Source organism: Brassica rapa, chromosome A05, assembly GCF_000309985.2.
Source record: "Brassica rapa cultivar Chiifu-401-42 chromosome A05, CAAS_Brap_v3.01, whole genome shotgun sequence".
Classification (NCBI taxonomy): Eukaryota; Viridiplantae; Streptophyta; class Magnoliopsida; order Brassicales; family Brassicaceae; genus Brassica; species Brassica rapa.
In genome coordinates this window covers 16,517,723-16,545,517 of record NC_024799.2, presented here as the reverse complement: position 1 = coordinate 16,545,517, position 27,795 = coordinate 16,517,723, and the positions used below count along the sequence as shown (strand labels likewise).

The following is a 27,795-nucleotide window of genomic DNA, read 5'->3' as shown; positions in this document are numbered from 1 at the left end:
TCATTTAGACAATTTTAAAAATTATGAGAACCGGATCAATTGCATTATTTCGACTCAATTCTTATCGGATCAGATCGGATTATCAAATTTGATTTTTATCATATAGTTTTGGTAATGAAAATTGAGGATAATGTACTCTAGCAGCAACCACCCATAACAATGTACTCTTAAGAAAACCGAAAACACAGATACGAGTTTCAGATTCACACAAATCAGTCATGAGGCCTCCCATTTCAACTTTGATTTTCTTCAGCCTGTTGCAGACGACACAGCATCATCCGAGTCCACCTTCAGCTGCAACAAAAACAAACACCAACCAACCCGAAAAAGAACATTCATTAAACTGATAAAAAACCACACAACATGACTTTCACTTCCCATAGCCCTATAATTGTTACTAGCAAATGTACCAGCTTTAAGTGATTGAGTAACGCTTGTTGGAGTTGTCCCTTAAGCTTCTGGCACTGCTCCAACATCCGTCCTGAGTTCATCGTTTTCTCTAGCGCCCACCATAGTCTTTCCACTGTTGTGTAAGGAAACCAAACCCCTGATACCTTTTTCCTTTTCAGTACCTCTGCTGGTTTCTGTTTCACAAGAGAGCAAATAAAATATACATTTGTGAAAACTCATGCTTAGTCATAAGAGAGCTTTTAAAGGGGTGAAATTTGCATCAATATGTTTTATTGATTTGTGCAGGCGTAAGACTCTAGCAACTAGATGTTTTTAACCTTGAGAAGCTGGAAACACTAGTGAACCTACATATCCCGTTATGGAGAAAAAACTATCCTATAGCGAGATACTTATAATCCAATAGTCTCTCTACAGCTGAAAGTCATAGATCATATAACTCACCGATGATGCAAATGATTCCATGTACTCCAATAGCAAATTAGTGGCCTCTGTAAGACGCCCATAGTCAACATATAACTGAAACAAGGAAGCAGGACTTGCTTCTTGCCCACCCATTCCCAAAGCTTTCTCCTTCTTGCCGTCCTGTCGAACAAACAAGAAATTGGTCAACAAGACTTGCATGAAACCAGAAGAGAACAACCTTCCTTATGATTGTTTCTTTCCATGGTGTAAATGAAAGCGACCAACCTAGTTATAGATTACAATGCACAGCAAGTATTGTACAGAGAGATTATAAACATCTTCAACATTAGAGAGTCATGCAACAGGAACGCATAAATAAAATCTACTCTAGAATCTGTATCTCAGACATACTAACAGTGAAACAAAAGCTTACTGATGAAGCATTCTTCATGCATGCCAGTTATCTTTATCAAAGATGTAGGTATACTATATCATATACCAAAATAAAAAAATCAACTAAAATATCCCAAATATTATCGACAATTTTACCTTGAACATGTGAACCAGCCAAAGAGGCAATTCGATACAAGAATCTGCCTGAAGAAGAGTTGAAGCAACAGTAACTGGCAATCTAGCGTGTATGTCTTTGTACCTCTTCTGCATTTATACACATAAATTATTTCACAACCAAACAACGATTAAAACTTTCAATACCCTAAGCTAATCAATACTCCTAAAATCCAGAGTAGTAAATACTTCGATACCAATTAAAACTAAAAGTGAACTCCAATCAAGAATTCAGAAATTACTCACAAGATAAACCTCAAGAATTTCCCAGTCACCAGCCAAGTTGGAGCTTTGAGCAGCAGGGCTTCTATCAGGCGAATGAGTGACTTCGTCTTCCGTAGATGTTAGCAAGAGATTAGGCCTGAGATCATTTCTGTAAAATGAACAAAGGTACATTTTTTTGGATAAGTCAGGCAAGTCAACAAGTAACCAAATGAAATACCAAGTAGCTAAGGTTCACTCACGATGACCACAGCGTTCCTTTAGCAGGGCAACATCTAATTGTCATATTCTCAAATATCTTTTCCAGCTCCCTGAGAATAAGCAGTATTCATTAAACCTATGTAATTCTCAAGAACCTACGTAATTCTCAAGGCATGTGACACTAGAAAAACAAAGCAAGAAATTTTACCTTTTCAAAGCTGAGCCTCTCCAAAATTTTAAAACAACAGTGAATGCCATGTCATACAAGTCTGCCTGAACAAGAAGGTCAACCAAGTCCGGTGGTGGCTTTTCGAGCCCTGGAGTGAAGACAAAACAACGCATATTTATAAGACATGATTGTATAAGATTACTTGGAAACAGTCAGCAGTGTCTATGAGATCCTTCTGAAATCATGCCTTAAGGAAATTGCATAAAAGACATCAATGATGCACAAAACGACAACCAAATAAAGGAGACTGCCAATATATAATCCTTTCAACGGTTGTAGTACATCAAGCTCTTAATTTCCTCACATCCCATTCAGGGTGAAGATACCCTAGTTCTAAAGCACGGATTAATTAAAGTTCCAACCGCCCCTATACTGCAAACTCAAAATAGTCCATGGAGGAAATAAGAGACAGCTTACCTGAATATGTCCACTCAAAGTTTTTCAGAGAAAGCAAATATTCTGCTGTGGTGAAAACATACTCGTTTTGGATTTTCTCGATATCAATGCAACTCTGATACCCTTTTGGCTGGTCACTACTCCTTACTGCTGCAAAAGTAATTCAAATGTCGCTATCCATGGGATAATACATCAATATAACAAAATGACGCCAAAGGGTTTAGAGATTGAGAAGACTAACATTGTTGTTCTTCTACTCTTTTAGCCTTTTTTGCTGGATAATGCATGGATTCTTCTGGTAGTGGATCAATCCAAGCATGCCCAGGATGCACAAGACTTAATGCATTTATAGCAGCAGAAAGTCCATTTAGCCTCTCTTGCAAAACTAGGGACTTGTGTTTATAATCCGTGGATGCTGCCTCACTTCTCAGACGAGCAGAAAACTGATACATGTAACTTGCCGCCATTCGCCAATTGTGTCGTCTCATCTCGTAAGCATAAAGCAGCTTGTATGGATTTGGCTTTATCATTATCTCAGACCTCCCAGCCTACAAATCGCAGAAGAAAATATAGTAAATATAAAACAAGTGCAGAAACAAACGGACTCTGCTTCCCACAAAATACCTTCCAAAAGAGCTCTTGGGTGATCTTATCCGATAAGCCGATGAAAGGCAAATGTCCCTCACTGAGGATCTGAAATAAAAAGAGAAATATTATAAGAATTTGCTTTCTAAGTCATGGTAGTACAAACATCTTTGTGGAGGGCTGAACATTAAGATAGCACCCACACTAGCAGAGTCATTTTTAGTTCCAAACAAACTTACATCTAAGTACTAACAGCAAAGAGAAATTGCACATGAATTACACTATTTATAACAATTATGGAGATGATGGCCAGTCAAATGTTCTCGTTATTTTCCAAACACAGAAAAAATAATTAAGGAAAATAAGAAAATAAGCATTCTTGACCTCTACCTTGGTTTTGCCACATTCAAATAGAACTATGATGAAGCGCCTCAAACAGATGCGCTTAATTTCCTCATCAGGGTTTGAAATAATAGCGCAGTAAGCATCATTCAAGAGATTCAGATCTAACGTGAACTTGAAAACATTTGCCCACAGTCGTCCTCTACAGTAAGTGGCTGTTACAGGTGGATGGACGTTCTCGCTACTCTCCATGAAATTAATGGCCTCGTCTACTTGCTCAAGGGCTGCATACGCAAACTGACAAGCTCCTTCACTTATATTATACCGTTCAAAAATTTGCATAGCCCATTCATAGTAATGAAGTTTCCATGTTGCACAAGACTTTTCACCATCTGAAATACTGGCACCTGCTTCAACCATATGGATGGTAAAAAAGGGATAAGGAATCAGAAAGACACAAAGCCTAGTTTTCGAAAAAACAAAACTGGCAAAGAACCAGAGCAAGAACAAACTTCTTGAGGAGCTCACCAATTGTGGAATGTGAAAATCCTGCTTCTTTAGCCAAACTGTGCAAAGCCTTCCAAGATCCTTCACCTGATGAAGCTCTGCATCGGTAACCAGGGTCGATACCATGAGATGTATGTTAAAAATACCAAGACAAATGTTCTTGAAGTGAAAATATTAGTAATTAAATGAACCAGAGACGTTGGCAAAAAAATAACGAGCTTGTCTTCTATGAGATTAGGATAAAACCCACAAATTATGTATTGGCACGATATACAATTTAAACATGAACAGGCTACAAAATTATCCGTGAAGAGACTCCAAATGATAAGCACCTGAAGAAGCAGCGGATGGAATCACTAATCTTCCTCTCTCTTGATATCCCGCATGCTCCACGTTGTACTTGATCAAGGAGGCAACAACCACGGAGATGTTGAAGAAGACACCAATCTCCGTTGGTATCTTGGGCATGTCCAAATGTTTTCTCCCCACGTAAACTTGCCTCCACAACCAAGAGGATTCGCTTGAAAATGGTAATTAAGAATATACGAAAAAACAAAACAGAGGAATCAGCAGTTAATTTTAACTAGCAATTAGCTAAATACAGCGTTTTGTCACTAAGGAAACAGAGATAGTTGTTTACCTCAACCGCATCAGCCTGTCCATTCCTGATCAACCTAAGAGTAAGCTCAGTTGAGCGTCTTAGCAAAGAAGAAGCGTCTTCTCCTGTTTTACTATAACGAATCCAGCTGATAAAGTTTTGTACCAAGCTTGTAATGATTTGTGAACTTGGAAGATATCTTAAGTTAAATCGGCTATCCACAATGCAACTTCGGTCACTGAAAAGAAGAATATACGCCAATGAGAAACCGCATTTCCCAAGCATTGTGTTCCATGATCTTTTGTCAATGCTGCTATCTACAATGATAAGACGATTGTGTCCAGTGAGAAATATTGGATATAGGTATGAGCTTTGGGGAATATTTGCGAAGGACAAAAACCTACCAATCTGTAGAGATGAGAGCTTAGAGCTGAAATCATCCATTGAAGTCAATTGAGCCGGCGTGGTAACAAAGAAAAGAACGATGAGCCACTCTGAGACGATATCTTGGATCATCGGAAGCAATTCAAGCCGTAGCTTACATATGTCTTGCTGTGACATATTTACCTGCCAAAATAAAAAGCCAAAGAAAAAAGAGGAAAAAGAACGTATGACTGCGTTTAAAATATATAAAAAAGTTGCAAGAAGTAGAGTATGTAAGATTAGTATCGAAATGTAAACTGACCTGCTCAGAGATGTTAAGCAGATAGCTGACGAGTAGGAAGATGTCAAAGGCAGACTCAAACATCACCTGTGCAAACTGAGAAGTCGCTTGAACGAGGATAGAACTACAGATATCAGATAATGTCTCGCCAACATTGTTATGCATAACTTTCTTAGGGACCAGATACTGCAAATAGTGCTCCATGATAGTAAAAACCTTTCCCCAAGATCCAGCCCTTTGACATAGAGCAGAGAGAGACAATAACATTTCAATGGAAAATGTCCTAAGATTTTTTTGAGCTTCCAGCTCTTTTTCCCATGCTCTATCAGTACCAAGATCCGACCAAGTACGCTGACCTATGGACATCGCATATCCCGACTCAAGGATGTTAACTAAGCGAGGAACAATTTCCTCAGATGAGATAACTGGCCTTCCAGTAACCGATTCATAATACATGGCATAAGGAGCAGCACCCCACTGCTTATTGATCTTCAAAGTACATCTTAGTACCTCCGACAGAATCTCATGTTCATTGATAGACATCCCCAAGCCTAAGCTTGTCAGGCCGCTGTGTTCGGAGGAAGATCCTATCAACAGACAGACACCGTATTAAATAAGTGATTATAAGCAATACAAGGAAACTATGGTCCTAGATAATAGATCAAGAACATACCTCCAAGGCTGTGCTCAACGTTCTCTAATCTAGAGAACAGTGATACAGAATTGTTTCTAACTAAACCAATAACATCTGACTGAACCAGCAACGTGCAAGGTTCATTATTGTTGCACCAGTGATCAAGATAGCACGAACAAAAGTTTTCCCACCAGTGAAAAACTGAAATAGAAGTCTCACCAGTAACCTGACATAAGCAGAGGCATATTTCAGCTTGTATGACCCAGAATAATACCAACGATCAGTCAAATGCATTGTATCTATAAGATACTATAGAACTGTGCAACAAAACAAACCTCTTGCTCAACTAGTAAAAGAATCTCGCTTTTAAGCTCATCAAGACTTAAGGATTGAAATTCAGAATCAGTCCAGTGTTTGTTGTGGTCCCGTAAAGTCAGACGCAAGGCAACATTGTGATAAATTCCAGGACAAAGAAGCCTACGTACGAAGATTGATGAAATGAATCCCATAATTTGATCCTGCAAAGTGCAATAAAAGGTTAAGATGGACTCATACAGCATAAAATGCATAAACGGGGAAGCAGATTGAGTATATAATTTTTTCCAACAAAATGAAAGCTATGTTTTAGAATAAAGACCTTCGCGGATGAAAATAGTGAATGTGAAGTCAAAAGAAGGTCATGCGAAGAGCTCCTAGCACTCAGAAATAACTGCTCAGAAATGTATTCCTCTTGTAAAGTGTAAGACCGTGCTTCCCTGGGTCAAGGAAAACAATTTAGAGTAGACCATTATCCACCATCAAGAAACAAACATCAAAGCAGTGAACACAAGAATGTCGGAAGTAGTAAATAGCACAGCCAACCACTACTATAAAGATACACCAGAGTAACAAATCTCAGAAATGAAACCTCTGGGAAGGGTTTCGCCTAGAGTTCTACACTTTTTCAAAAGGACTCCATCACCAGGAATTGTAACACAAAAATTCGACTACTATATATATGTTGAATCAATGTTTCCAAATAGTAAAGGTTCCAACAGAAGAGGACGAGAGAAAAAAAGACGTGCACATATGTACATAACCTCCTAAAACATCAGTATAATGCAATTTTTACATGGAGTATAAAGATTCAACCAAATCAGCAGAAACTTAAGTGTTCCCGAACTTACATGGTGCTAGATTTGTGGTACAACATGTGAGATGTCAATTCATCAGCCTTCAGAGTCCAGATCTTGTCGGATGTAAATCTGACATCACACAATTCCCCCTGCGAAATTCAGGAATCAGGGAAAACATAGTTATGAGCTAAAGAAAAACAGAATAGCATAGCATAGCATAGCATGTGTCACAACCAAAATACATACCCCTTCCAGTGAAATATTCTGTAGTCCAGAATCCAGAGACAAGGCTATCCCCTCCCCAGAACTAAAGTGCAGGCCATATACAGTGATCACGTCCACCACGTTGACATCCTTCAAAAATTGGGAAATGGTTATCACTTCAGAGAATGCAATAGAAAATGAATTACACAACTCCAGTCATTCGTTGAAATGCGTGTAGTAACAGCCTACCATAGTATTTCTATACAAGAGAGCTAAAGGAATGATGCCAGAATCGTAATCAGCTTTGCCCAACCATAACCTCAGACACATAACCCCTAGTGAAAGAAGCATGAATAAAAGTTAATCAAACGAAATAAATTAATGGTCACTGACGGAAGTAACAGATATTACCCTCAACGTTTTTAGCAGCTATACTCTGACACAAAACCCTGCTACAGGTAAAAATGTCCCAGACACGTAACGCCCCATCAGCATGAAGCACGCATATAAAATATCTTCCATAAACTTCTGATATAAACAAATCTTGCACAGCTGCAACAACTGTCCCCCTACATTACGCATTAAATATAGATGATGATGAACATCGAAAGATATCACTCCATAAAAGTCAAGACAATTGTTTTATAATAACGGTACTACAATACGTGCCTTACAAAACCCCAAAGACGACCAAGTCCTGTATCATCACGTAGCTCCTGGTGGAAACCTGATGAGGCAAATGATAAGAGAACAAAAAGAAAAAAGGAGATACTAAGTCATGGCAGAGTTAATCCACCTGGTGGTCTCTGAGGTTGGAAGCAATAGACACAGCCATCAGACCTCCCAAGGAAAAGGAACCCAGGCGATGCAGCCACACTAGTAGCATGAGTTTCGTTCAAGTAAGGTCGAACATCCAAGTGGGTCAGATGGTCAAGCGGGAAGACTGAGCCGGACTTATAGGCTGAAGTATTATCGAGTTTAAGGAGGTAGACAACACCAGAGGGCGTGAGAGCGTAAAGAAAGAAGACGAGACGACCACTATCATTACCCTGCAATTCAATTCCCTAACTTCAATTTCAACATAAACTAAAAGTGGAGAAGAGAAGAGGGTTTCAATCTACCTCGTCGGCGAAAAGAAAAGCGAAAGGGGAGAGGGTATGAGCGAAGACGAAGCGAAGCCCAGTTAAAGGAAACCCAGATTCAGAAGAGAGCTGAAGAAGCTCGAGAACGTTTGAGCTCGTTTTGTTGATTCTCCAAACGAAAGAGATCGGAGGTTCGCCAATTACACAGCTCGAAGCGTAGTCTTCTTCCGACGATGGAAGGAGAACACATCCATTGTCCTCCGTACAAGGAGGAGCAGAGACTGATATATCGACCCATTTGACAACACTTCCGCCGCCTGCGACTGGAACCTCCATACCGGCAGACGAACTCAGACGATTCCTCTCCATTTTTTTTCTTCTTTGAACCCTAAACCTTTCCTCACTCAGCAAAATTGTTAACGGAAAAAAAAAGAGAAGAGGATGATTCTCCGGTTACATGTATTTGGTCACTCAGCCCATTAATGATCTTTAATGGGCCTATAAATTGTTCAGCCCATTAAGTATTTGGTAATGTAAAACTCATATTGCTAGACTTCAATCGGGCGATCGATCTTATCCCCTAACGAGTTAAAATATCAGAGATTAGTCGGGGATTGTTGTATAATATAACTTAGGAGTTATATTTATTATTTATATATGGTGGTGTGTTTGTGTTGTACGAGTGAGAGAGAGTGAAAAACCAATGTCTTTTCTTTTTATTTCAGATTGTCTATCACAAAGTGTCATCACTCCTATTTATAGTTGATACAAGTCGGTGATTTTATGAACATTAAAGATAAGACAAAACTATTAGAATGACATCTGGATGATTGACTAATACATAATCTCCAAGAATGAGACAAGTGTTCAGGATGGATAATCATCTTGTTTTGATCTTTATCTTCTAACACTCCCCTTTGATTATCCATCTTGTATTACGTAGTGCCTCGTTAAAAACCTAATCATAGAAAAACCCATTAGGACAAAAACCATGACAAGGGAAAAAGAGTACACTGCCCGTAATCTCCCCCTGAGAATAGTGGATCTAGCTTTTTTGTCACAGGTCACGCAAATGCCGCATTCCGATACTATAGACGTGTTTTCGGAACGTTGTAGTCGGAAGAGCTTTTGTGAACAAGTCAGCTGGATTGTCGCATGACCGCACATACTCAATGTCCACTTCTTTATTTTTCTCGAGCTCTTTTATGTACGAGAAAAATCTTGGAGGGATGTGCTTTGTTCTGTCGTTCTTAATGTAGCCTTCCTTGAGTTGAGCAACACAAGCCGAATTATCTTCAAATATTTTCGTTGGCTCTTTCTCGTTGACTATTCCGCTTGATTCTTGTATGTGGTGACTCATTGACCGAAGCCACACACATTCTCGACATGCTTCGTGAAGTGCAATAGTTTCAGCATGATTCGAAGATGTCGTAACCAGAGTTTGTTTCTGGGACCGCCAAGAGATCGCGGTTCCACCAATGGTAAAAACATAACCGGTTTGCGATCGAGCCTTATGAGGATCTGATAAGTATCCCGCATCTGCAAAACCAACTATACCAAACTCGGGTTTTCTAAAATACATTAACCCTAAATCAACTGTACCTTGGAGGTAACGAAATAAATGCTTTATTCCGTCCCAATGTCTGCGAGTAGGAGCAGAACTATATCTCGCCAGTAGATTAGTAGCAAAAGCTATATCTGGTCTGGTACAGTTTGCAAGATATAACAGCCCACCGATAGCACTCATATAAGGTACTTCTGGACCTAATATGTTCTTGCTATCTTCGCAGGGCCTAAAAGGATCACTCTCAACATTGAGAGTTCTACCAATCATTGGAGTACTCAAAGGAGTTGCTTTGTCCATACGAAAGCGTTTCAATAACCTTTTCGTATGGTTTGATTGATGCACAAATATTCCTTCTCGGAGATGCTCTATCTGGAGCCCAAGACAAAACTTTGTCTTACCGAGATCTTTCATTTCAAACTCCTCTTTCATATGAGTTCGAGCATCATCGGCCTCCTTTTGAGTTCCAATTATGTTCAGGTCATCTACATATACAGCAATGATCACAAAGCCAGATGACGATTTCTTTATAAAAACACATGGACATATCGCATTATTAACATATCCTTTATTCAAAAGATATTCACTTAAGCGATTGTACCACATGCGTCCGGATTGCTTTAATCCGTAAAGTGATCGCTGTAACTTGACCGAACAGATCTCCCTGGATTCTTCTTTCAATGCCCCTGGCATTTTCAATCCCTCAGGGAGTTTCATATATATATCGTTATCCAACGATCCATACAAATATGCAGTCACAACGTCCATGAGATGCATTTCAAGATTTTTAGACGCCGTTAGGCTCATCAAAAATCTAAACGTAATTGCATCCATTACCGGGGAATATGTTTCCTCAAAATCAATTCCCGGTCTCTGAGAAAAACCTTGGGCAACTAATCGGGCTTTATATCGTGTTACTTCATTTTTCTCATTTACTTTTCTCACGAATACCCACGTATACCCAACAGGATTTATATTCTCAGGCGTTATGACTATAGGTCCAAAGACATTTCTTTTATTCAGGGAGAATAATTCAATTTGAATGGCCTTCTTCCACTCCTCCCAATCATGTCTTTTTTGACATTCTAAAATGGACCTTGGATCGGGATCATCATTTTCATGATCGATCTCTTTGGACACAGAAAAGGAGAACATTCCATCAACATCTTTTATCTTATTTCTGATCCATATCTTTTCATCTCGGGCGTAGTTGATGGAAATCTCATACTTTTCTGTTCCCTTCTCGTCATCTGGACCATCTTTATCTATGTCTTCTTTCAGACATTTTTCAGTATCAGGTTCTTCTAGAACCTTACTTTGTTCATCCAATTTCTTTTTCTTTCGGGGATTTTTATCTTTAGAACCCGCTGGCCTCCCCCTCTTTAACTGAACCCTAGGTTCATTCATTCTGTTACCATCAGTTTGTTCTTTAGGAACATCAACTCTTGATGGAACATTTTCAGCGGGTATACATGACTTCGTCACCCTTCTTGTATCTGTGAATGCATCTGGTAACTGGTTTGCCAAATTATGCAAATGCACAATTTTCTGAACTTCCAGTTCTCTTTGATTCGTAGGGGGATCAAGGTGTAACAACGACGGTGTACACCAAGTAATCTCTTTAGGAATTTCTCTAATTCCTCCCCCTAATGCTGGAAATTCATCCTCATTAAAGTGGCAATCGGCAAACCTTGCCGTAAACATATCACCAGTTACTGGTTCCAGATATCTTATTATACTTGGTGACGTATAACCCACATATATTCCCAATCTCCTTTGTGGGTCCATTTTTGTTCTTTGTGGCGGAGCTATCGGAACATAGACCACACACCCAAAGATACGGAGATAGGATACATCTGGCTCTTGTCCAGATGCCAATTGTAAAGGGGAGTACTTATGATATGCACTCGGTCTTAGCCGAACCAGTGCAGCCGCATGCAATATAGCATGACCCCATACAGAAATTGGGAGCTTTGTTCTCAAGACTAACGGTCTTGCAATCAACTGCAACCGTTTTATCAATGACTCAGCCATGCCATTTTGTGTATGCACATGGGGGACTGGATGCTCAACATCAATCCCCATTGACATACAATAATCATCAAAGGCTTGCGATGTAAATTCACCAGCATTATCAAGCCTTACTTTCTTAATGGCATATTCTGAGAACTGCGTTCTCAGCTTTATTATCTGGGCAACGAACTTTGCGAAAGCCGTATTTCGTGTCGTCAAAAGAGACACACTTGACCATCTAGTAGATGCGTCAATCAATACCATGAAATACTTAAATGGCCCGCACGGTGGGTGGATCGGCCCACATATATCACCATGTATTCTTTCTAAAAACATTGGTGATTCATTGCCTACTTTTGCAGGTGATGGCCGAGTTATAAGCTTTCCTTGAGAACATGCATTACATGTAAACTCGCCCGTTTGCAAAATTTTTCCGTTTTTCAACGGATGGCCATTCGAATTTTGCACTATTTTTCTCATCATGACTGAACCAGGATGTCCTAGCCTTTCATGCCATATTTTAAATGTATCAGTAAACTTCATGTTTACCACGGCATAGGACTCAGTCATGGTTATTTTTGTACAATATAGTCCAGAGGATAACATTCTTAACTCTTCCAATATATGTTTCCTCTCGGACTTAATGCAAAGAAATTCAATGCCATCTTTATTCATAGTCTCAATATGATATCCATTTCTTCGGATATCCTTAAAACTTAACAAGTTTCTATGAGACTTGGGGGAATACAATGCATCACTTATTTCAAATATTGTTCCCCCTGGCATTGAAAATTTCGCTCTTCCAGAGCCCATAATAATCTTTGCATTACCAGATATTGTACTTACGCTTCCAGCGTAATTTCTTATTTTGAGACTGGAGAAATATTTCTTATCTTTGATTATTGTGTGCGTTGACGCACTATCTGCCAAACACAAATCTCCATCCATAGTCTCAAAGTTTGGCATTCTTTCTGAATTTAAAATATTCATAAAACATATATTATTAAACATTAAACATAACAAACATAACATATATCTTACAACAAAATATATAGATATTATAATACAGTCTATTTATATCACATCTATTTATATTACTCATCGATACTCTCTGGTTCAACCAGAAAGTCTGATACGTCGAGATGAGTATCATCGTTTAAACCATGAAAGGATGGCCCAGGTTCATCAGAGATGAAGTTAGTTTCACCTCTTCCTTTCTCTTTTCCCTTTTGGGATTCTCTATACAGATCGGCTAAATGTTTTGGCGTACGACAATTACGTACCCAATGACCTTTCATGCCGCATCTGTAGCAAACCTTTCCTGTTTGCCTTTTATCATCCTGGCCCTTTTCATTCCTTTCATTTTCGTGGAAGTCTTTATTATTTCTTTCATCATAGGGACGGAATCTTCTTCCTCGTCCTCTTCCACGACCATGATAACGATTTCCACCACGTCTACGACCTCGTCCTCTTCTATTATCATAACTGGATGATGCAACATTCGCTTCTGGGAATGGAGCAGATCCAGTGGGACGAGCTTGATGGTTTAAAGTCACGAGTTGATTATTCTGCTCCGCTACAAGGAGGACTTGCATCAACTCCGAGTAACGGGTATATCCACTCACTCGGTATTGTTGTTGCAGGATTACATTTTCAGGATGGAACGTGGAGAGAGTTTTCTCGATCATATCATAATCACTTATTTTCTCTCCACATAACATCATCCTCGAAGTAATTCCGAACATCGCGGAATTAAACTCACTAACACTTTTGTAATCCTGGAACCGGAGATGGATCCACTCGTGTTTAGCTTTCGGTAAGATCACATATTTCTGGTGATCAAACCTCTCTTTTAAAGATTTCCAGAGGTCACAAGGATCCTCTTTCGTAATATATTCATCCTTTAAACCATCATGGATGTGGTGTCATAAAAATATCATGGCTTTAGCCTTTTTCTCATCCGACACCGTTTTTGAACTATCGATGGTTTCCAAAAGCCCGTTTCCTCTCAGGTGCATTTTTGCACCCACTGCCCAGGTCATATAATTATTTCCCGTAATATCCAGGGCATTAATTTCGAGCTTTGTCAAATTCGACATGATAACTGTATTCATAGAATAATATATAAATATAATAAAAACGGGAATTTAAAGGCATAATTTAAATGCAGAAATTAAAGACATAAAATAAAAGTATAAACTTAAATTGCAGAAATTTAAATTGCAGAAATTTAAATTGCAGGAATTTAAATAGCATAAATAAAATCGGGAGGCTCAGCCTACCACATGATCCGAGGAGTCATAGACTACCATATTGATCATTTTTCAAAGTCCGAGGAGACATGGTCTACCATTTTGACTTTATTTATTTTAAGGTCCGAGGAGACTTAGTCTACCATTTTTGACTTTTTTATTCACGGAGGCAAAGCCTACCACGTGTTTCTCTGATCGTGAAGGCATAGCCTACCATAACGATCAGTCGGGGAAGGCAGCGCCTATCATCCCGAACGGAGAAGGTCCAGCCTCTCACTCCGAAACAATAATAAAATTTAAATAAATTAAGTGTATTGAAATACATAAATTTAAACATTACCTCGGCTGGTTTAAGAACTTTTGGATTGATAAACTTCAGTTGGTCAGAGCCTCGTGCTGATAACGTGTTGTATAATATAACTTAGGAGTTATATTTATTATTTATATATGGTGGTGTGTTTGTGTTGTACGAGTGAGAGAGAGTGAAAAACCAATGTCTTTTCTTTTTATTTCAGATTGTCTATCACAAAGTGTCATCACTCCTATTTATAGTTGATACAAGTCGGTGATTTTATGAACATTAAAGATAAGACAAAACTATTAGAATGACATCTGGATGATTGACTAATACATAATCTCCAAGAATGAGACAAGTGTTCAGGATGGATAATCATCTTGTTTTGATCTTTATCTTCTAACAGGGATGAGTTTATATAAGCATATATTATGTATATACATATAGAAATGTTAATTATGCGAATAAATTCGAAAGATACAAGCTAGCTCAAACGGTAATTGGCTAAACGGTCCGGTGACTCAATGTCTAGCGCTTAGAACGACTGAACATACATCTACATTATTGGTTAAGCGGCTTATACGTTTACAAATTATTAAAACATACTAAATATATGTAATTTTTTTATATTAAAGTAGGATTGTGATTCATGCTATGCATGGGCATAATAATGTTTATGCTATCCAAATCTAAATTGGAGCTAAATGAATTTTTTTATAACAATACTAGATATTGACCCGCCCTCGAGAGGGCGGGTATATATTTTGTTTTTAAATTTTTTGTCTAATATAATTTATATGTTTGTGTGTTTGTAGAATCATATTTTGTATGATATGAATTTAATAGAATAGATAATTTTTGTAAGTATATTAAATAAATCAAGTTCCATATGTATTTGTGTCTTTCCTTATATCATATATGTATTTTTTTGTAATCATATTTATGTTTTTATATGTGATCATATATTCATATTATAGACTACATGTAGGGGTAAGAGGTCGGGTTCGATTCCGACTATTCAGATATTGGTCTTTAGATAAGAGATTAAAACCTATTTGGATATTTATAAATTTTAGTTCGAATTCAGTTTGGATCATTACGGGTTCAGTTCAAATATGGGTATTCATTTAAATTATGTAAAAATATTAAAATACAAATATACCATATATTCTATTAATTGTGCGACTGGTTTTTCCGCTACCATCTGCAAACGCTGCTTTTGCGGTTGGTAGCGGTTGTCGGCGGTTTGCAACAATCACTCAAATCGCTCTAAACCGCTTCAAACCGCTCAGAATCTCATAAATTCAAAAGCTGGCTCCAGCTAGCGTTTGCGGTTGCAGGCAGTTGCGGGAGGGTAAATTTTTATTTTTTTTTAAATCAATATATATACAAAAGTAAAAAAAAATTAATAAAAAAAATTAAAATTGAAATTATGAAAATATTAAAATATATCTATTATATTTTAAGGGCAATTGTCAATAATATCACCTTTTGAAGTTTGTGTCACAAAAATAGCACTAGAAGGAGAAAGTCACAAAAATGATATTCATTAAAGGGTAAAATATCCCTAATACCCTTGGTTTAAAATTAAATAAACAAACAAAAATAAATAAAATAAAAATAAAAAAATGAAAAAAAGAAAGTTTTTTTATAGTTTCAGATTATATTTTTCAGATTCGAAATTTTTATAATTTTTTTTTGAAATTTTTTTTTCGAATTTTTTTTATTTTTTTTTCAAATTTTCTTTTTATAATTTAAAAATACTTTTTGAAACTGTTTTTAAAATTTTTTTTTTTTATTTTAGTATTTATTTTTTATAAAATTTTAAACCCTAATTCCAAAACCCCACCCCCTTAACTCTAAACCCTAAGGTTTGGATTAATTAACCCAAGGGGTATAAGTGTATATTTACCTCTTTAATGAAACCTATTTTTGTGACTTTGAGCATTGAGTGCTATTTTGGGAACAAAAACTTGGTTTGGTGCTATCCTAGTCTTTTTCTCATATTTTAATTAATATTATAAAATTTTATAATAAAAACAATTTCAATAAATTTTCAAAAATTAAAATTATAACTTTCTAAATATAAATTTTATATTTATTATAATTTTATGATTTTTGATATTTTTATAATTATATTAAATGTAAATATTGTTAATTTATTATTTGACTGTTACCGCATTTGGTAGTTAACCAGTCATAAGTCACCCGCAAACGCACAAATTTTTAACCGCAATACCAGTCGTACAAATCTCTTAAGACCGCTAGAAACCGCAACCGCCCGGATCCACAAACTCCCGCAACCGCTGCGTTTAAACCAGTCAGAAAATCAGTATTATGACATATTATTGATATATGTTTAGTCTAACAAATTTGTAACCACCACTTTAATTTCATAATAATCGGGATCCCCTATGTTATATTGTAACCACTACTTTAATAACTTATATAACTGGTCCCCTATGTTATATTGTAACCACTACTTTAATAACTTATATAACTGGTTTCTTTTGTTTCCGAATTACAAAGGTAACATGGTTTTTATTTACATTGGATCAAAATTTACAAAAAATATTTTTAATTGCACGAAAAATTATTTTGTATAAACGTTATTATCATTATATATGAAATCAAATCATGAAAATTTAATGAAAAACATATAGTTTTATCTAATTAATTACTTTGTGATTACTAAAATTTTTTTAACTATACTTTGTTATTTAAAAAAAAAACTGTTTAGGAATAAAGTACAAAATTAATGTGTGAAATGGCTATGGCATAGATGTATAGTTTTGCAACACCATAAATTCAATACAATTATCAAAACCCATTATTAATCATTTTAAATAATATTTTACACAAATATGATTACAATGAAATACACAAATATGATTACATAGAAAAACAAAAAATATGAAAAAGTTCTAAAAAAATGTAAAACAAAAATTATATGCCCTTTAAGTGACATTTAATATGAAACAGAGGGAGTAACGTATTGTTGTTATTTTCAGTAAATAAATTGTTTACTTTAAAATAAAAAAATTTAAACGACTAAAATCCAACGGCAAGTCAACTACATGTACTATTAAAAAGTGTAGATTGTAATGCTAGATTAAAATATTATTAGGTGAAAAATATTACATAATTTTTATAAATACATATATAATGGTTTGTAAAACCATAAAGAAATAATATTTTGTGCCGTCTAATTTCAGATAACTTTATACACATGATCTCGATGTTAAAGAAAAAGAAAAACTTATATACATGATCTCATGATGCTAAAACATATACAAAACTGTAGAAGCATTTAGACATTTTAACGACACCCCGTATATCATCAAATACACCTTTAAAGGTAAAAGCCCAAACCTAATTTGTCATCCAATGAGAAAAACAAAACCTTTTTTTTGTACAAAAAAAAAGACGCAAGCTGTGCCCTTCTTCTCACGAACCGTCGCAGCGCCACCACCGGACTTCAGCAAAGCAAGCCAGCAATATTCTTCCATAGAGGCACCAACGAATTCTTCCAGATACATGCAAACGAATTTGAAGAAATCCCAACATCTCTTGATTCAATCTTTTTTTTGTAACATGGCTTAAATTTATATTTTAGCAATCTTGATTCAATCTTCATAAGAAAAGCTCCATCTAATACCCATGAAAGGCTCTCCCGATAGATTGAGGATGATGGGGATATTATTTCCACATGAAGAAAAAAGCAAGTTCGGAAAAAATGAAAAAAAATGAGTAATTTCTGTGAACATCATCATCGAAAAAATGAGCAAGTTCGGAAAAATGAAATACATGAACATCATCGAAAAAATTGTTGGGATTTGAACAATAAAAATAATGGTGGTTACATAACAAAAATAAGATATATGGATACAGTTACAAAAAGTGGTGGTTGCCGATCATTAGGCACTTTAAGTGGGGGTTACATAATATATATATATATATATATATATATATATATATATATATTTCATTGCAGTTATATTAAAAAAATATGTATTATTAAAATTTTAAGTTGGACACAACTTTTTATCAATGGGTCACACTGCTGTTTTAATAGAATATATTATTAAAACAAATTAACGTTAAAACTCCTCAACTAAGTTTGTTTTGGGTATAAAACTCTAAACTAAGTATTTAGTGAAATAACCTTCAAATTAATTTTATTTAATGAATTAAATTATTTGTCTACATTGTCGGTCATAATTACCACTACAACCAGTAAATCTTTAATTTAGGATTTTACATTAAATAAACACAGTTGATGGATTTTTCCATTAAAAATCTAATTAAAAATATGTAAAAAATATTATCTAAAAGTTAGTAACTTAAATTTTCAAAACTAGCTGAAAGTTTTTATTTTGAAATCAATATTTATATATAAATTAATATTTAAAAAAAAAAACAGAAAATATAATAAAAATTATCTAAAGATTTTCCAGTAGTAGTGGTTCTTTTGACCAACACTAAAGATAAACTAATTATTTAAAAATTAGTAGTAAACATTTTCAAAATTAGCACTTCAAATAAATTATGCTGGATCGATGAGATATATTTATTTTAAAATTCATATTATATGTGACTTGATCACAATATTTATTTGAGTTAACAAATGTGTCTGGCAACTGCTTTACTAAGCACTATAATTGAATTATCATTTTGGACTTCTATTTGACATTTTCTTTAGTCCGAGGATCAATGATAACTCACTATAATTGAATTATTTTATTTTCTAGCTTTTTATTTTCTCCCTGTTATGTTGGAAATACTAATTCACTTTTAGCATTTATATTAAGCCTTACTTATATCCTTCGGGGATGGCTTTAGATACTTAAGTAACAACATAGATTCATATCCAACATATATCTCCAACCTTATTAACATCTTAACTAAGTTCTATGGTGGAACAACTGAAATGTATATTGCACATCCAAAATTCTTAGATGGAAAATGGTTGGTTTCTGACCCAATACCAATGATGGAGAGAATCAGTGATCACTTGTTGGCTTGATGCGAATCAGTGTTGCTCAAAATGTTTAACACTTATCCGAGTGATTTTTCTATAATCATCAAAGACTTAAGACGTGAATTCACCAAGATTATAAAGATGAATAGTGGGTGATCAGTCCACCAACATCTCTTTTATGCCAATAACTTCCTTTGGCTGGTGAAAACCATATAACCATTTATCTTGTGAGCAAGCAACATATGTGAAATCATTCGCAAGAATCTTCTGGTTCTTCAATGAATATTTACCTAAATCTTTATGTATCTTTTCGCATTATTACTGAACCAAAATGATCGGTCTAACTGGTTCATGCCAAATGTTTTGTAAACTTCTGGTTTACTATATATTTTTTATCTTCATTACACTAATCTTTGTGCAGTACAATCTATAAGAGGCTGTAAATACTTTCTCTAAAATACTTATACTGCCTTGAGAAATATTTCTGATTTGAAATGTATATAGCATTTCTTTTGCTTATTGTCTCAACATAAATGTCTCAAAATTTCACAGATTTAATTTGAGAATGATTCATCGATCTTCGTTTTAGTGAAAACATAATCTTCTGGATGTTTCACTTATCATAAAATGTGAGATTCTTTAACTCTTCCCCTTGAGATGATAATACTACATGTTTATCAATCTCGAATGAATCTCATTTTTCTAATCAACAATATACCCTACATGGGTTATGTTTTTTTCTTAGATTCTTCTAACTTTTGAGACTTATAAGAATACAATACCTTAAGAACTTTAAATTGCATTCTTAGGAATGTTAAATTGCATTTTTATGTGGACACTAATACTATGTACTCTTCTGGAGCATCATATATATCCTCTTATTAAACATTCTATAAGGTTTTACTACCTTGTATTATACTCACAAAAAAATTTCTTTCATCTTCAGATGAATGAATCATTTCTCTTCTCTATTACCATATTTATTTTCTAAATATCAAGTGAGAGTATGAGTTCTATAAGGAAACTATTTGGATTTTGACCTTATTTATGTCCACGCTCACGTCTAAAACCACTTTTATGTTCATTTTCTTGACCAACACTATTTTGTGGTAAAATGTCATATTCTCTTCACGAGAATGGATCATAATCAACTAGACGTAATTTATCATCTTACGTCAATAGCTCATTATTTTTCTGAGTCTGAAGGAGACAAATTACAAGTGTAGACAAATTACAAGTATAAACTTTTTTTTTAATCTCTTTTCTTAATCATGTGTCTGCTGGTCAATATTACTTGTGTGAAAAATATATTTTCTAATATATATGCATCATAAAAAAAATTATTCAAGAAATTTTGCCTTTAAACTTAACATTCAACATAGTTGGCTTTATTTACAGACTTCAGGTCTTGTAATCCTTATATGCAAAATACAAAATGAGCTTTAGGTAATCACTTTAGGTGATAATATCTTTCTTTATATTATTCTCCAAGACTTATGGATCTTGTAAGGTCAAACCTTAAACTTTAAACCCTCGTATATATACAATGTTAATTAAAAAAAAATATATATATATATATATATCATATTATATATTACAAAGCTAAACATTACCATTAACTTAACTATGAATGAAAGATACTCATATACTATTCATCCGTCTTTCGTCGTACACATGGATGTTGAGTTGTCTTCTTGGTTTACAGAGTCTACATGAGTCTGTGAATGTTTGCTGTCAAAAAAAAAAAAAATTCATCACATTCATTAATTCTTACTATCATACTTTTAATCATCTTTATAGTGACTAACTTTCAATCAGTTCTCGAAACAAAAATTAGATGACATGTGTAAATTCGTTTATCTAACTGAACCAATGTTTTACTAAACCCAAAGAATATATATTGCATACTTTTATAGTTCTATGCATGTTTATCTTATTCAGTATTAACTACTGGATTTAGCAAAACTAACCTTTAATTATGTTTCTTGGCTAGTTAATTAGTATCTCAATATATATAATATAACCCTGAATCATTCAAAAATTTGCTCATGTAAACATGGGAACATAATTTCTACTTTTCTTCCATTAATCAATGGCTTCGTACAAACATAAGTTGACCGGTATGTACGAAAGTAATCTTTGATTCATGATTCCACAAAATTAATATGAGATTTATTATGTTTAAATTTCAGTTTAATTTTTGTATTGCTTTCTGCAATTGTTTAAGTTTTAATACAAAATAAAAATTTTAAAGTAATTTATCCTCCAAAATATATATTTTTCATTCCCACCATTACTTTTTCATAACAATAATATAAAAAAGCAAATACATTTCAAACGTAAAACAAAGCTAAATGTCTAAATTTAAACTTCAAATGCTGAGGCTATAACATACAATTCACCATTTCCTTCCAATAAATCTTCACACTACTAAACCTAATAGAAATTATCTTCACTCCTAAACCTAATACACATTATTCACAATTTTGACCCTGAATCTCATATACATTACAAAAAAAAACAATATATATAAAAACATAATTGTAAAATAAAAGTCGCACAGTTAAAACCAAACTTAACATCATCGTGTATAGCAAAATGTTGGCTGCTGATTTCATGAAAAACTAAGCACCAATACTAACCTCCATAGTAAAAATGTACAACATAAACAAAATATTTATAAACACAATAAACAACCGCCCCGCGGCGTAGCGCGGACAAACCACTAGTATGTTAATAAATTAAAAGGTACGCTTTTAAACATAGAAATTAGACAACATGGAACAATACTAATAACAATATGCAATTGTTATACATGAAAGATAGAGCATTAGATTATCAATGTCAACAAGATCGAATGATCGAATGATTTTCTCTCCTTGAAAGAAGGCCAAATCAGTATTGTCGACTAAAACTCTTAAGCTCATAATGTGTATGAATCCACTCATACAAACCAAGAATTGATAATAAACATGATTTGAAGAACGATTAGACATATAAACTATAAAATAAAAATTTATACCTATTAGCTCAAGATCGTTAGAGATTCGTGTTGATAACATGTTATAAAGTAGAGAAGAGAGAAGAGAAATTGGTGTGTATTATTCAATGAGTAATGATCCTTTATATATGATAACAATAGCTTGGAGAAGAAGTAGAACTTGGAGAACAAGTAAACTTGACAATCAAGTAAATCTAATACATTTATAAGGAACATCACATAATATTCATAATAATACCCCTATTGTTAACTAATTTGTAATTAAGATTTATAGTTAAGAGCATCCCACTCTCGGAGAGACTCAAAATGCATATCTAAGTATATAAATATTATTATTTAAGTATATCTTGATTATATAATTTAGTTTTAATAATTGTTGGAAAAGAAAACCAGTAACATGCGACCAGGCAAGAGGAGTTCAAAATCGGTTCTCAAAAAGTCTGGGTAGAGAAATCCTGACACCTTTTTCTTATAACTCCTACCTATTTTTATTTTCCTTAATTGTTTTATTGGTTTAGAACTCCACCTAGAATGTAATCGCTGGCTATGCTCTTAGAGCAACATTATCAATGGCAACTCTTAGCAAACATCTTAGAATTTTTAATTACTATTTTTAGTCTAAGAAGTTTTCTAAGATACTTAAGTAAAATACAACATTATCAATGGAACTTTTCGAAGGTTCTTAGGTATAAAATATATTTTTTTATTAATAAGTAGTAATTAAGATATATCCATTTATATTCAATACATTAAAAGGAGAAAAAAAAATTCATTTAATTAAAATTACAAAAATTTTATTACATTCCATACATAAAAAAAAATTCATAAATCACACATTTTATTCAATTCATAGAAACTTAAAAATCATTGGTTATTTGGAAGATGTCGAAATTTAGCCTAAATATTTTCAATCAAATCGAATTTTAATTGTTCATGGGCTTGTCTGTTACGAACGCTCGATCGACGATCCATTGCAGTGCCGAGATTTGAATTCGGAGTAACGGTGAATGTATCATCTTCCTCGCTTTCTTGAAATTCTCTCACGTTATACTGAGTGTATGTTGATCGTTCATCCTCGACAATCATATTATCGAGTATGATGCATGCTTTCATAATATTTGCTATTTTGTCTTTATCCCATAACTTGGATGGATTTTTCACTACGACAAATCTAGCTTGCAGAACTCCGAAGGTACGCTCCACATCTTTTCGAACAGCTTCTTGGGTTTTAGCAAATAACGAATGTTTCTCACTTTGTGGAAGTCGCTCATTTAGGATAAATACCATCAGCGAGATAATATGCCAAATGGTATGAATTACCATTAACATAGAAGTTCACTTGTGGCGCAATTCCGTTAATTAATGTCATAAAAAACGGGTGATCGATCAAGAATATTAAGATCGTTCATATTACCTGGAGCTCCAAAAAATGCGTACCATATCCAGAGGTCACTTGAAGCTACCGCCTCCAAAACAATTGTTGGTTTTTCGGTTCCTCGTGAATACATTCCTTTCCAAGCAGTGGGGGCAATTCTTCCACTCCCAATGCATACAGTCGATGCTGCCAATCATCCCCGGAAACCCACGTTGTTCTCCGATATAGAGAAGTCTTTGCAGATCCTCATGTGTGGGTTGGCGTAGGTATTCATCACCAAACAAGCTGATTATTCCGGCGGTAAATTTGTGCAAATATTTCCGAGCTGTCGTTTCAGCAAGTCGGACATACTCAACAAGTGAATCAGCTGCACCGCCATATGCCAACTGTCGAATTGCTGCAGTACATTTTTGTAGGGGTGTTAGACTAGACCGTCCGGTACAATCTTTTCCTTGTTGAAAATACGGTATGTTGGTTTCGAGACGTTGCAAAATACGCAGGAACAAAGATTTGTTCATTCGAAACCGTCGGCGGAATAATTCGGGGTTGTAAGTTGGAGTCTCGCTAAAGTAATCATTCCAGAGCATCTGGTGGCCGTCTTCTCGGAACCTCTCCATATAAATACGTTGCTTCCGCTCTTTTGGTTCTTGAATAAGATCAAAGTTTCCAACAAAATCTTCTACTATGGAATCAATTTCATCATCATCATCATCATTGTGGTAGTGATAATGAGAAGAAGATGCCATAAGATTTTTTTTTTTAAATGAAATGTTGATGAAAGAGGAGAAGATTCTGATGAGGGAAGGGATGTCTTGAAATTTCCAACGATCTATCATATTTATAGGATCATATAAGTGTATCTTGTAAAACAAATGTGATTGAAATTATACAGCTTCTGATAGTATTTTGTTTTCTTTTGGAAGTAAAAAACAATGCTTGTGACTCTTACACATCTGAATGTTATTCACGAGCATTGATGTGTGTCTTGTTTTCAACTTCACGGACCAAGCAGTGAAGTTGGTTTTGTTTTCAAGCTTCACGGATGCCATTGGAATTTTGTTTTGTTTTTTTGAATTTTGTTTTGTTTTTAAAAATATTAAGATTGTTTTAGTTTAATTTACGACACTATGGTACATTTTGAGATTCATTTCAAGTATTAAATCCTTTAGTTGGTTTCAAACAAAAGTCAAGTTATAAATCTGATCATCACCAGTTATTACAACACAATTTAAGAAAAGACCGTCGAATTACCATACATAAGAAGAAACATAAGTCAAAGCCATTTACCATACATAAGTTATTACACTACATAAGTAATTTTAGCATACATCATTCAAACGAAAACAATAACCCAAGTACAACTAGATTACTTCTTCGCCAAGCACCGAGAATCACTAAAATACGATCACCACCCATAGTAGAACTAAAACGACGAGCATTACTCCAATGAATACCTCAAAGCCATTTATAAAACTAGATTTCTTCTTAGCCAAGTCACAAACTAACTGCTCTAGCCTAAGCACCTTCTCATCTGAATCATAGTCACTCATAAGGTTCAGACAGTCTACCTTTTCCTCCAATTGTAGTACGTGTTTATCCCTCGCCCTCATCTCCTCCATCACTGCGACATCCTACCACTTATGTACATGGCATTCTCCATCATCCACATGCTCGCAGGTATAGTATCTCCTCCCTGGATCAAGCCTTGTGTATGATGTAGCTATCTTTGGTGCACGACCACAGTAGCAAACTTGGGGGAATCCAAACTCCACCTCCGGTTGTGGAGGGTACTGCTGAGGGTACGGAGCCGTGTCACCATATTTCAAGCTCAACTCTTCTTGGTCAAGACGAATGAGGTGTTCAGTACTCAGAAGCATTATTACTAGAGTACTCCCCACCATACTCTGACGAACACGAAGGCTGGCTGTAACTATATCTCCCCATTTTTAAATAAACCTGCCAAGAATACTCATTTAAATACATTAGTCCTCTTAATTATTTAAGGAAACATTTAAGGAAACAGAAAAACAATAGTGCAAGCAGAAACATTTATTTCATTACTACGAAACTGGAATACATTTGACATGGAAGCAGCAGAAATACAAGTTATTCATCAAAGTAGCAAGCAGAAACAGCAGAAACACAAGTTATTACACAGAACATTTTCAGGAAACAGATACTTAATAAATTTAAAAGACATTTTCAGAAAAGCTGAGCGAGCAGCTTGTTCTTCACAACTTCCTCAGCCTCACTTAGTGTTCCTGGCTTAGCTAGGAGTGTGTCTAGAATGGCAAGCTTCGACAATTTCTCCTTCCTCATGAGATCCTCCTTCTTCAACTCCATTATGGTCTTACTCTCATCAATGGATTTTAGTCCTTGAGTGTTATTCTTTCTAGCTTTAGCAGCCTTGCTACCCTCTGAACGCACGTCTTGATCACCAACAGTGGTGCTTGATGTTTGCGAACATTCCTCTCCAGCTTTTCGCTTTCCACTCCCACTAGGTTTAGGAGTGTTAAGACTGAGCCACTTCTGCTCAAACCTTAACAAACACCACACATGCTCCAGATTGAATTTCCTGTGATGATTAGCGAAGTAAATATCATAAGCCGCCTTGAGGACATCAGTCTCGCTCTGACCAGAACTGATGTGTCTCTCTGCAGCCGCGTAAGCACCACAGAATTTGTTGGTGTAGTCATTAATCTTCTGCCACCTCTGCTTAAGATTGGGCCACTCTCTAGGTTCACCACTCTCTTTCGCATGTGGGCTAGATGCATAATACTCAGCTACACGTTTCCAGAACATCCCAGATTTTTGTTGATTTCCAACAACAGCATCCTTAGATGTGTTGAGCCACACACTTATTACAACCTCGTCATCAGCTGGAGTCTATTGCCTTCTCTCCTTAGAGGCAACTGTTGGGTTTTCACGTTGAGCTGGAGCGTCGGGTGCTTGTGAACTAAAAGGAGGTATCTCCGATCCTCCTCCAAAGTTTTGACTCGGAGGATAACTTCCATACTGGAAGTTTTGACTGTGGAGAAGATAGCTATAACTAGGGGAGTCACTATATGGATTCAAAGGATTCCTTGAATCCATAGCGAGCAGAATGAGAGGATTATAAAAGACAGAAAGAGAAACAAGAGAGAAATAAGAGAGAAAGAGATTACTATGAAAAGAATTATAGCTTCTTGCGGTTATATAAAGAAAAAAGAGAGAAAGAGATCATAAAGAGCTTTAAAGAAAGACCTAACCATCAACTACTATGGTCTAATCAATAGTTATTACAACACTTAAAAACCATCAAAACAATCAACTGACTAAATATTTTCATTTGGTTAGAAACAAAATACACTCAAGTTACAATGAGCAAACAATAAACTTATATACTCCTTACAGACTGGTTACTCGTTCGAAACTAATAACTAAAAAAACAAACTAACTACAACAGTTATAACAACGTCTCCCTTAAATGTCCACACCAGTTTTTTCTAAAATTTCCACACTGGTGAATTCAATGATGAAGACAATGTAATTTAAACAACATATTATGCCAGCTTTTACCGAATACACTTCACTAATCAATCAAGTATACATTCACAATGTCAAACAAACACAGATCCATCGAGTATAAATTCCAAAATTTATTCTAAAATACATGCATCAATGGACTTTACAATCAGACACAGATCAGTTCACAATCAAATTCCTCACCAACCAATCCATCAGAACCTATACACACAAACATTCAGAAACTCTATACACACGAACTATACAACCAAATATTCAGAAACAAACCAATCAATTCGAACAAACCAAGCAAATCGTTTCCTGTAATTCGCAGACCTTAACATAGAGACAGATGATTAACAGATATAGAAGACAAACCTGGTATCGTTCGATTCGGAAGACGACGGCGAGATCCTTCTGGAATCGGTGAGAATAGATGACGGCGGCCAAAAAATACCGGCGAGAGTGAGACGATGCAAACCCAGATCAAATACCACGCATGCAAAAGGGAATCGAACCAAAAAAAACATTAGATCCACAAATCAAACCGATAATAAAAAAAAAAGCCCAGAGAAGGAACACAAACCTGCTGGAGATTCGATGCGGTGGTAGAGCTTTGGATTGAACGGTGAATCTGTGTGGTTCGCGACG

The 27,795-nt window shown here is 35.3% G+C and overlaps 2 protein-coding genes and 1 long non-coding RNA gene across 3 annotated transcripts; all 3 read right to left on the bottom strand.

Moving 5' to 3' along the window:
- Positions 1-61: 61 nt before the first annotated feature.
- On the bottom strand, positions 62-8,772 carry LOC103874780 (nuclear pore complex protein NUP160). Its single transcript, XM_009153218.3, has 26 exons — positions 8,199-8,772; positions 7,874-8,126; positions 7,747-7,804; positions 7,489-7,646; positions 7,327-7,412; positions 7,120-7,227; positions 6,925-7,022; positions 6,396-6,513; positions 6,094-6,276; positions 5,798-5,984; positions 5,146-5,711; positions 4,865-5,027; positions 4,503-4,777; positions 4,195-4,382; positions 3,884-3,960; positions 3,404-3,762; positions 3,053-3,121; positions 2,670-2,976; positions 2,450-2,578; positions 2,012-2,120; positions 1,845-1,913; positions 1,627-1,753; positions 1,363-1,470; positions 853-993; positions 411-584; positions 62-294 (listed from the first exon to the last, which is right to left on the bottom strand). The coding sequence occupies exons 1-26, from the start codon at positions 8,526-8,528 to the stop codon at positions 250-252; spliced, it is 4,485 nt and encodes a 1,494-aa protein (XP_009151466.1). The 5' UTR covers positions 8,529-8,772; the 3' UTR covers positions 62-249.
- Positions 8,773-12,830: 4,058 nt separating this feature from the next.
- LOC117134366 lies at positions 12,831-13,481 on the bottom strand. Its single transcript, XM_033292657.1, has one exon. It carries the CDS (start codon positions 13,479-13,481, stop codon positions 12,831-12,833), a length of 651 nt encoding a protein of 216 aa, XP_033148548.1.
- A 5,055-nt stretch (positions 13,482-18,536) lies between these two features.
- On the bottom strand, positions 18,537-27,771 carry LOC103874781. Its single transcript, XR_634292.2, has 2 exons — positions 22,287-27,771; positions 18,537-20,995 (listed from the first exon to the last, which is right to left on the bottom strand). It is a non-coding gene; the product is annotated as an uncharacterized LOC103874781 (long non-coding RNA).
- Positions 27,772-27,795: the final 24 nt, after the last annotated feature.

Coding starts and splice junctions, on each gene's coding strand:
- LOC117134366 (XM_033292657.1), bottom strand. CDS start 13,481: ATGTTCGGAATTACTTCGAGGATGATGTTATGTGGAGAGAAAATAAGT.
- LOC103874780 (XM_009153218.3), bottom strand. CDS start 8,528: ATGGAGAGGAATCGTCTGAGTTCGTCTGCCGGTATGGAGGTTCCAGTC. Junction 7,228..7,326: donor TCTTGTATAGAAATACTATG/GTAGGCTGTTAC, acceptor CAATTTTTGAAG/GATGTCAACGTGGTGGACGT. Junction 5,028..5,145: donor TGCTTAACATCTCTGAGCAG/GTCAGTTTACAT, acceptor TTATTTTGGCAG/GTAAATATGTCACAGCAAGA.